At 31.8% G+C, this 11,922-nt stretch overlaps 1 protein-coding gene across 1 annotated transcript; it reads left to right on the forward strand.

The window, feature by feature from the left end:
- The first annotated feature begins 4,265 nt into the window (after positions 1-4,265).
- Positions 4,266-5,871, forward strand: LOC132254745 (AAA-ATPase ASD, mitochondrial-like). Its single transcript, XM_059741036.1, has one exon. It carries the CDS (start codon positions 4,267-4,269, stop codon positions 5,737-5,739), a length of 1,473 nt encoding a protein of 490 aa, XP_059597019.1. The 5' UTR covers position 4,266; the 3' UTR covers positions 5,740-5,871.
- Positions 5,872-11,922: the final 6,051 nt, after the last annotated feature.

Genomic DNA, 11,922 nt, shown 5'->3' on the forward strand with positions numbered 1-11,922 from the left:
AATTTATTAAATTTAAACTTTTTTTTCTTCACTTGTTTTTTTTTTCTACTTTTCCTCTCTATTTCCTTTTTTTCGCATTTTCCTTCAAATTTCCTGAGAACGAAACATAACTTTAATGAAATCAAATATTTAGCCCACATTAATATTCGATATACTTTTTCAAAATTCATATTTTTGTTCATAAACATTATATATTATATTATTGTTGAACATCATAAGTTATATATATATATATATATATATTTAATATAAGGACTTCAATATATCTATTATAATTATTTGTTTTATCATTTTTAGAAGTTTTTTTTAATTAAAGAGACATAAATAAAAATAACAAATGAGAAGAACACAAGAACTACAGTTTTGAAGGTACTTTAAAAAAAACCACTAATCAGCTAATACCATATATATAATTTATGGTCTCATTACTTCATACTTTGGTTTTATTCTATGATTATTTATATTAAAGAGCATGTATATTGAAGTTAAATTGAGAGATGACGTGAACTTAATGGGTTTGAGCCACCATCTATAGATGGATTGCAACATGATGTAGTGTCATGACACAATGATATGACGCAATGGCTGCCGACAAGGCGTCAGCTACAACACTTCCCCATTTATTAAATTAGATATAGAGAAGATCGATAATGTTTAAAAATAATAATAATAGTAAATGTCACAGCATTTCTATCCATCTTTTTTCACACCTATTGGTAAGGGTAGCAGCGTGGCTGACTCGACCTCATCTGCCTGGTGGGCACCAGCGGACAAAGCTCCACTCGATTACGAAGAACCAGCTGTAGTGTGAGCCTGTGCCTTTTCGTTTGGTCATGGAGTGGATCTTTCGACTTGGAAGGGAAAAAGGGAGGAAGGGAGGAGGACCCACAGTCCAGTGTCGTCGAAATATGGTCTATATGAGTTGCATGTGTGGCACCCTTGCTCTATATTTTCACGTGGCAGAGAATATTTCCAGCGACTTCGAAGTTTGAAGTCGTTTTCCAATCGTATATGGCAGCTGGGAATGGTGGGTGCATCTGACTCATCTTTGATGGGATCTGCCGGGAAAGTAGTGTGGATCCAAGATTTATTTATATATATATATATATTGAGTTACAAGCTTTGGTCCTGTTGGCTAACTTTCCTGCTAAGTTTATAGAAAATAGATGGCTTTAAATACGTTTTCTAGTTGTTTTTATTTCTTTTTGGATAATTAATTTAAAAAATATATATAAAATTTACGAAAACATTTCAAGTTCCTAAACAAACTTTTTTTCTATAAAACATTCTTTCAAAAAACCATGATGCCGTTTGGTAACGGTTTTTTAAAACAGTTTTGAAAAATGGTTTTTTAGAAAATTGTTATTTGAATTTTTGTAAAACAAAAATTTGTTTTGGAATCTAAAATATTTTTAATCTATTTTTAATATTTTTGAAAAATATTTTTTTATGTCTAAAACTTTATTTTTAATCATTATACATGTTTGTATAATTATTTTTTTAAACGGTTCTTAAAAAATAAATGAAAACAATTAAAAAAACTAAAAGATGTTTTATAAAAATATCATATTTTTCATATTTTTTGTTTTTGAGAATAGAAAATAGAAAATAGAAAATAGAAAACAGATTTTTGGTTATCAAAGGTATTTTTCAATTTTTTTTATTTTAAAAAATAAAAAATTATCCTAAAAAACAGGTATCATATAGAACCTATACTTTGTTTAAAAACAAAATAACGAAGAAGAAAGAAGAGCAACTATAAAGGTTTATTTGATTAAAAAATTCATTGAAAATAATGATCTTCCTTCTTTGAAAAAACTGAAATTATAACTTCTTTTCAATAAAAATATCTTTTAACAATTTTTGAATTTTTATCCCTCATTAAACAGTTTTTTTTTTTATTTATAGAAAGGGGTAAAAATGTCAAAACAAGGTTATATATGTAATTTGCAGTACATAAAATTTATTTATTTTTCAACATTTTCGCATCCCTTATAATCAAATATTTCGATGAAAAACTATTTTTTGAACTTGAAAATAAGTTTGATAATTCTTTGATAGAAAATTTATTTTGAAAATGCGACATTTTTTTAGAATATATTTTAAGTTATAAACAAACTTAATTGTTTTTGAAAAAATTTAAAAAGAAGATGATTTTTTTTATCCGACATTATAATTAAAGTGAAGAAAATAATATGAGAAAAAAGAGAGGAAAATATTAAGGGAAAAATGAAGAGGAAAAATATGAGGGACAAAAATAAAAAGAAATTTTTTGTTTAGTTGAATCAAGGAAAAACAATATTAAATCATTTAAAGAAAATATTCCTTGGTATTACTTTCATAGTTTTTTCTTTGGTATAAAAAAAAAGAAAAAAAAACCATTTTCCTTAACTCTTTTTTCATACATCCAAATATTAGAAAATGATTGCTTTTAGTTTTTTTTTTTTTTTTCATTTCTTATTATTTTTCAAAAATCAAACATAATTTTAGATAAATGTAAAAAAAAAAAAAGCAAAATGTATTATAAGTTATTTTAAAAATCAAATTTATCCATTAAAATTCATATTAAAAATAAAATTTCAAATATTAAGGGTTTGTTTAATTTGATAATTGTTTTCGAGAATAGTTTTATATTTTTTAGAACAAAAAAATTGGAAAACATATTTGGCAACCAAAAAACCATTTTATGTTTTATGTTCCCAAAATTAGAAAATATGATATTTTCAAAAAATATCTTTTAGTTATTTTCAATTATTTGTAGTTGTTTTTGGAAAATTGTTTAAAAAAAATAATTATACAAACATGTATAATAATTAAAAATAAATCTCTAGATATAAAAATTATTTTTAAAACATATTTAAAATATTAAAAATAAGTTAAAAACTTTTCAGGTTTTTAAACAGACTTTTATTCTAGAAAACATCAAAGAATAGTTTTAAAAAAAATTTCAAAACTGTTTTTAAAAACGGTTACAAAATAAGGGCATAAGCTTCTAACATTATGAGTACATAAAGAGATAGAGAAAACACTTTCCATATTTTAAAAGTCTTATGAATCTAAGAAAATGCTAAAAATAGGAGAAAAAAAAGTAAAGAAAAAATGTAAATTCTTTTATTTATTTATTTTATGGCAAAAAGTAAGAATTAAAATTAAATATAATAAAAATTATTTAAAATTTTATAGATATTCAAATACTAATTTATATATATATATATAAGATAAGGGTAAAAATAGAAAAATAAGGCATGTTTGGTAACTGTTCTGGGAAATAGTTTTGAAAAATAATATTTTGAAAACTGTTCTTTGATATTTTGTAGAATAAAAGTATGTTTGAAAACATAAAATTTTTTAATATTTTAAAATATGTTTTAAAAGTAATTTTTATATCTAATATTTTTATTTTTAATCATTCTATATGTTTGTATAATTATTTTTTAAAATAGTTCTCAGAAAACAAATGAAAACAATAAAAAACAATCAAAAGATGTTATCTAAAAACACTCTTAAAAACATAAAATAGAAAATAATTTTTGGTTATAAAACATATTTTCATAGTTTTTTGTTTTGAAGAATAGAAAACTATTATAAAAAATAGTTATCAAACAGATCCAAGAAATTAACGATACTTCTTTATCTTTTGAGTCGTTTTGCCAAATTAGTCCCTTAAGACCTTTGGTTTTTGCCTAGACCGATGAAAAAAATGGGATCACTTTTTATGGACTTGTTGAAAATGATTCTAATATAGTTTAGAACCTATTAGAAATAAGAAGACGATCTAGTGGGATCCTCATGAATAGAAAAAGATGATAGTCAATTTGATAATAATGATATTACTTTTTTAGAACTAAGGAATACCTCATATAATGTTCAAAAATTCAAATTTACATAATAAAAACTTTATGCATATTCCGAAATAATTTTAAAAAATAGTTTTCAATTATTTTCAAGAATAAATTTGGAAACTCAAATAAAATAATTTAAAAAACATTTTTTTCTTGCATGATACAATTTTAAAAGCATTATCTTTATTTTAGTTGTAGTTAACAATTTATAAAATAATACAACTAAAATACCTGAACTTTAAAAAATAATTCGCTTGGAGAGTAATTAATTTTTAAAAAAAATATATAAAAAAGTGTTTTAATTAGAAAATTATTTTCTATTTCAGATGGGGGTTTTATGTACTTTCCTTCCTCTTTCTCTCCCATTTCCCTACCTTTTTCTCAAACTTGTGGACATCCAAGCAGAGCGTCTATATAAGGAGATATGACACATCCCCTGAGAATATGGGGACACGTGAGAAGACAAAGACAAGGGAAGAAAATGGGGGAGACGCTGGGGAATTTGGGGTCTGTAATGGCGACATTGATGTTCATCTGGGCTATGTTCCGGCAATACTTCCCTTGCGACCACATCGAAAAATACTCCCACAAATTGATGAAGTTTTTCTACCCTCACATCCAAATCACTTTCGATGAATACGGCAGAGGTCATTTCATGCGCCATGAATTCTACACCGCCATCGATACCTACCTCAGCTCCAATACCGCCGACCAAGCCAACCGCCTCAAAGCCAACACCGCCAAAAACAACCAGTCACTGGTTCTCACCATTGATGACGGTGAAGAGGTTGAAGATGAGTTTGAGGGAGTGAAGCTGTGGTGGACTTCAAGGACGATCACAGCCGAAACTCGGACCTCCCACTCCTATGAGCAGCCGGATGAGAAGAGGTACTACCGGCTGACTTTCCACAAGAAACACCGGGATTTGATCACCAAGAAGTACCTCAGTCAAGTTTTGACACAAGGGGAGGCGATTAAGGTCAGAACCCGGCAGCGGAAGCTTTATACCAACAGTTGGTCGATGTGGAGCCATGTGGTTTTTGATCACCCTGCAACTTTTCAAACGCTTGCCATGGAGGCTGATAAGAAGAGGGAGGTGATCGAGGACTTGGTTTCTTTCAGCCAGGCTAAGGATTTCTACGCAAGAATTGGGAAAGCTTGGAAGCGGGGTTACCTCCTTTATGGCCCTCCTGGGACGGGAAAATCTACCATGATTGCTGCCATGGCGAATCTGTTGCTGTACGACGTCTATGATCTTGAACTGACGGCGGTCAGTGACAACACCGTGCTGAGGAAGCTGCTGATGCAGATTCCGAGCAAGTCCATCACTGTGATTGAGGACATCGACTGCTCCCTCAACTTGACGGGTCAGAGGAAGAAGATGAAGGAGAACAAGGCGGCCGAGGAGGAAGAGAAGGGCCCCATTAAAAAACAAGCGAAGGTAGGAGACTCTGATGAAGGGAAAACCAGCAAGGTGACTCTCTCCGGGCTGTTGAACTTCATTGACGGCCTTTGGTCGGCCTCCAAGGGGGAAAGGCTAATAGTGTTCACGACGAACTACATGGAGAAGCTCGACCCAGCTCTGATTCGGCGAGGAAGGATGGACAAGCACATCGAATTATCATACTGCAGCTTTGAATCATTCAAGGTGCTGGCTAAGAATTATCTGGAGCTTGATTCCCACCACCTGTTCGACACGATTGAGAGGCTGTTGGGGGAAAGTAAAGTGACCCCAGCTGATGTTGCTGAGCATTTGATGCCTAAGACAAGTGTGGCTGATGTTGAAACAAGCTTGAAGAGCCTGGTTCAGGCATTGGAGATGGCCAAGGAACAAGCAATGTTGAAGGCCAAGGAAGAAGGCAAAGAGAAGGAGTCATCTGCTAGGGAAGAAGATTGACGATCATTGGCAATAGAGACTATGATTGTGTTTATCCTACTGAATTAATTCCTGGGAATTATGAAATATTGGTCAAGTTAATAGTATGGTAATTGAGGTTAATGGGAAATGCATATGGTGACCAATTCTGAAGATCTTTTCTAGGGCTTAAGGGGGCTTAAGGCCGGGGGGGGGGGGGGGGGGGGGGGGGGGGGGGGGGGGGTGTTGGTTGGAAGGATAAGAGAAATGAGAGATGAAGATATTGGGAGCAAAGGATAAGAGAAATGAAAAGATGAAAGTTTGTGCCTAATGAATATTTTTACAATATGAAGATGAATGCTGATCACTCGTGTTATGGAAATGGAAGATATTAATAATATAAAAGTTCTTCAAGCACGTTTGGTACTAATTTTAAAAAACATTTCTAATATTTTTAATATTTAAAAAATATTATCATTCAGGTGTTAAAAAAGTTATAAACGTTTTTTTATAATTATTTTCAAAGATACTTTTCATTTACTAATAATAATAAAAAAGTGTTTTTCAACCGTCACAATGATACTTGGTTTGACTATGCTTTTAGAAAATATTTATAATATAAATAATATTGCGGCTATCAGAAATATGAGAGTAATGAGAGATGAAGATATTGGAATGAAAGGATAAGAGAAATGAAAGGGGGAAAGTTTGTGCCTAATATATTTTTACAACTGGAAGATGAATGTTGATCACTTGTGTCATGGAAATGAAAGACATTAGTAATATAAACATTCTTCAAGCTCGTTTGAGAGTGATTTTAAAAAACATTTCTAACATTTTTAATATTTAAAATTTTTTATCATTCAAGTGTTAGAAGGGTTAGAAACGTTTTCTATCATTACTGTCAAACCTACTCTTCATTTATTAATAGTAAAAAAAAAAGTGTTTTTCAATAGTCCCAATGATACTTGGTTTAACTGTGCTTGTAGAAAATATTTATAATATAACATTTCTTAAGAAATCAAACATTTGAAAATATTAATATTTTGAAAGTAAGGTAAATATCTCTTTTTTTTTAACATATTTTTATAATATAATAAGGCCCATGCTGTATTAAATAGTAAAGAAATAAAATTTAATAATTTAAACTTTTAAAAAATGAATTTTAACCATATTTAATAAAAACTCATATTAAAATAATTTATTTAAGTTGTTTCATTCCATAGGAAAAAAAAAAAAAAAGGGAATTTAGCCAAGACTATGGATGCAACTTTGGATGGTTGGTGTGATCCATCCAACATATGAGTATGATTGGACAATTATTTTCAATACTCAAGTTGGGCTTAGGTTAGGTTTTTCTATATATTAATTTGAGCTCATTTTGTTTAGATTTTTTTTTTAAAAATATATTAAGTTATATTATGTCAATTTTTTTTTCATGTTTTTAGTAAAGATATATAAATTTATTTTTGTTTTTATTTTTGTTATTATCTTGAAATTTTGTTACATTTATAATCTGACCAATCCGAACTTAAATAAATGATGTTGGGTTGAATACTATGGATTAGAGGGCAGATTAGGTTGAGTTCAATTTAATTATTTTTTAATACGAGTTAGACTCAAGTTAACCATCAATCCAATCAACTTACCCAAGTTGCAACCTTAGCCTAAACTAATATGCTTCCAATATATAGTTTGGTATTTTATTATTATTATTATTATTATTATTATTATGCAAACATTTGGGAAATTTCAAGGAATAAAAATAGAGAATAAATAAAAATGATTTAAGAAAAAATGTCAAAATGAAGAAGAAATATCATGACTTACATTCATTTTTATTTCATATTAGCTCGTTAGAAGGTATCTATATATATATATATATATATATATATATATATATATATATATATATATATATATATATATATATATTGAAAAGAAAAAACCTTTGTCAACTTTTCCCATAAAAGATTATAGGAAAAATTATATATTTATAACTTTTGTTGATAGGAAAAGTTATAAAAAAAACTTTTTTGCATTTTTCATTAAATATTTATGGTTGTTGTGGGACCCAACTCCAGTCCAGGCATAAATCCATTTCTTGTCCAAGTATCAAACAAACAAAAGGATATTTGAGTAACGTCCATATTCATTACACAAGTACTAAATGTATCGAACTGTTACATTAGGAGTAATCATGAATATAGACATCTGATTTTAAGTTTAAAAGTTATTATTTGTAAGACCAATTATTGGCATTTAAAGCATTAAAGAGGCACATAAAATGTTACAACTTTGTTAGAATGAAAGACCACTAGACATTAATTTTAGGTATGAATGAATCTCCTTAAAAAAGTCATAGCCCTTTTTTTTTTCTTCCAAAAACTAACTTAAGCTTTGGAAGAATGTGCATGGAAATACCTTTTGGACACACCTTGTTGCAGGTATGTTCGTCATTTGCTCGAAGGAAGTTAGTTGAAAAAAATATTGTTGACTATGCACCAACAATTGGCATTGTTTGTGGGAAACGAACGAAAAGCCTTAAATGTAGAAGGCTAACGTACCTCTTGGAACATTTCCCATTCGACATATATGGACAACCGATTCCACACATAGCAAACCAAAATGGAGAGAAGGCAAGAAGAGTATGAGCGGTGCATGCAATCGCTGTTTTAGCATGCAAAGTAGTTGAAATAGGAAAACAAAGAGTTATGGGCGCAAATAGCCTCAAGACATCATGTGAGTTAAAGGAGGCATTGCACACCTAGCCGAACGACCTCGAAGCCAACACGAAGTTGGCTATGTGCTTACAAGCATATAACTAAACTGCTAAAAGCGGAAAAACAAAGTCGAATCTGGCTATGTGCTCACACACACCTAACTAAACCACTAAAAGAGGAAGAACAAAATTGAATTCGGCTACGTGGTTACAAACACCTAACTAAATAGCTAAAAATGGAAGAACAAAGTTGAATCCGACTACATGCTTATAAGCGCCTAACTAAACCGCTAAAAGCAGGAGAATAAAGCCAAATCCAACTATGTGCTCACACACACCTAATTAAACTACTAAAAGCTGAAGAATAAAATTGAATTCGGCTACATGGTTACAAACACCTAACTAAACGGCTGAAAATGAAAAAACAAAGCTAAATCCAACTACATGCTCATAAGCACCTAACCAAATGGCTAAAAATGGAAGAATAAAGTTGGATTCATCTATGTTCTTATACACACCTAACTAAAATAATGATTCAATTACTATGCTCATTCTTCAAGATGGAAGGTGGAGTGAGGAAGATGTTTTTGTTTTAGTGCCTGTAACATAATTGCTATAGTGATGGTTTTTCAAGATGGAAGGTGGGTGTGGTTCTACCATTGCTTTTCTTGTTATATTAATGATATTGAATTGGCCAAATTTTACTTAGGTTGTCTTGTTTTGATTGGAAGTATGCACCTAATGGAGTCACTGCTTATTCTGCCCTAACCAAGAGAGTCACTTACAAGGCAAGACGATAAAAATATAACATCTTTAATATATAGTTGCTAGCTTGTTTCTTTATCAATTTTGATTTCATTTTATTCTTGTTTTATTTAGGTCTTGATTGTGACGAAAAATTTATGCCTATGTTCTATTGTTATGGAGATGATCATTGAGACCACACAAAGGTTCTATTGTAGACCCTCCATTTTGTCCCCTTAGTACATGTTCTATTAGGAGTTTAGTTCAATACATCATAGCAACTTCTTGGTGGCCCATTACTACTAATTCAGTTTGCCTTTTTCAAGCCACCTCAGAGACTTTGGTTGAGGGATTTATTTGGCTCTAACCCTTGACAATCTTGAATTAGACTTAGAATTTTCCTTCCTTTTTAAGATAACTCTTTTAGGTACATTTTTTAGGACACTTAGTTCGCCCTAGGTCACTTAAACACTTTTAGACTCACTTCTTTTTGTGCATGACTTGCATGGTTGCATGACTTACATGACTTGTGTGACTTTTTTTTAATTTTATTTATCATTTTTGTTTCATTTTATTTTATGTTATTATATTATAAGGTTTCTAGCTCATATTTATTGGATTTTTGCACGAGGAAACTGGTTGCCATCTATTTGGAAGGAGAATCACTAGAAATTTCAAGAAAGGAAAGTGGCTGAGATTTTCATTTTTTTTAGTGGAAAAATAAGAGCGACCAAATTTTCCTTGAGAAGAAAGAGAAAGTGGCAGATTTTTCACATGAAAAAAAAGTAGCAGATTTATTGAGGAGCTGGAATTCTTTTCTATGGAAGGAAAAGGTGGCAGAATTTTGGAGGGAAAAAGGAAAGTAACAAATGTTGTTATATAGAGAGGCACGTCTTCAAAAGGACCAGGTGAGATTCCAGGCTGGGAGGATAGCAAAGGAGAAAGAGGTTGTTCTGGTTTTGGTTTTTATTATAGAGAGAAGAGGATGACGAGAGAGGGACATAGGATGATAGACCATTAAGAGACAACTGCAAAAAAAAAGGGGGACAAAGGCACCAATACGGGTAGCAGACATGATCAGCACACACTAGGAGAGAACTGGGCAGAAAAGCGAGAATCAGAGGAGCATTTTTCGGTATGGCTGCTCTACGCTCTCTGTTTTCTTGATCATCGTATAATTCTTCATATTTTCTTTCAATTTATGGGCATTGCGTCTTTGCTTTAGGTATGGATATCAGGCTGTATGTTTGTTTTTAATTAAGTTCTAGGCTGATCATAGATTTTAATATTGCTGATTTATTTGTCCTTATAGCCCTGTTTGTGGGTAATTTGGTTTGCTCTAATTTGCTACATATCATAAGTCTTGCTACTGGTGCTTTTCTCCTTTAACTATATTTGATGTCCCACTTGGTTTTCAAGCCCATTTAAGGAGCATGAAATGTGGCTTATTCTGATTACCCACCCATTGTCTTCCTTTCCCCTGTTTTTTTTTTTCTTGGTTTCTTTTTCTATGCTTCTATATCTACGTTTCTTCCTTTTCTTTATTTTGGTGCTCTCGGCTATGAAGATCATAATGGGTTTGAGTATTCCAAGAAAGGTGGAAACTTTATAAAGGCTGTGTACAGTGGGGATTGCGTGGAGCTAGATAGGTGCAGAGGTTGCCACGGTTTCTAGGAGCTCTTTGTGACTTTCTGGATTGGATGTTGGTAGATTTAAACTATGAAGATATCCCTCTGGTATTTATGTTGTTTGCATGATTGATGAAAGAATATACTCTTTTTTTTGGGTTTTGTGTCATGAAAAGAGCATGGGGTCATCTCCACACTAGAAAGTTTCTCACTGAGTACTTGCAGCAAGGGATCAGATCATGGTTCTTGCTCCTGGCGGGATCTGGAATGTTTTGAGTAATGAAATGGTTGAAACCGGGTTGAGACTAAATCTGGCAGTTTATGGTAAGATGGTTGATGTGTTATGAGAGTTGGCCTTTCAAATATTTGATGCTCCAAGCGGCCTGAGATAGAATCTGGGAGACCTGGTTTTTCTTCAGTTTCCACTTCAAACTTGTCTTTAATGAAGGATGGAAGCGTGATATCACCAAGAATGGTCCTAAAGCTATTAGGTAAGGGTCTGTCACTGTTGGTTCACCTGTACTGCATTGGGGACAAGGGCGTAATCTCTCTAGATGGATGAACTTTCAGTGCTTTGTTACTATTAGAGATGACTCAATTGTTATTAGGTCACTGGACGAGAAGAAAGGGGCTTGGGTATCCACTCAGGAGTGATTCTTCATTTGGTTCTTCTCTGTCTCATACTACAACAGATTCATATTTAAATTACAGTGGAGTCAGAAAAGTTAAAGTGAATAAAGCCAGGGGCTCTGACAATGGTATACTTAAGGAATGGGGCACTTCTACAATAGGGAAGGCTACAGTGTTTTTTTTTCAGTTGGTACAGCCTGACATAAGAGTGATTACAGCAACATTTTACTGGTCCTTGTTTATAATAATGGTAATCAGAAAATCATTCCAATGGGTGCTTACCTTAATAAGGCAACGTCCAGTTTTGGCTCAATAAGTTCTATCTCCAACTAGGAGACTGCCAGTTCTATATCAATGGGTCACACCCATCACGCAGTGGATAGGAGTCTGCCGTATTAACCCCAAGCTTTTTGGCTTTAGTATTGTTTTTTAGGAAAAGTTTCCTTCAGCAGGCCCCTCAATCACGGCATAACAGACAGAGATGGCATTTCTAAAGCAATT

Source organism: Vitis vinifera, chromosome 12, assembly GCF_030704535.1.
Source record: "Vitis vinifera cultivar Pinot Noir 40024 chromosome 12, ASM3070453v1".
Taxonomy (NCBI): domain Eukaryota; kingdom Viridiplantae; phylum Streptophyta; class Magnoliopsida; order Vitales; family Vitaceae; genus Vitis; species Vitis vinifera.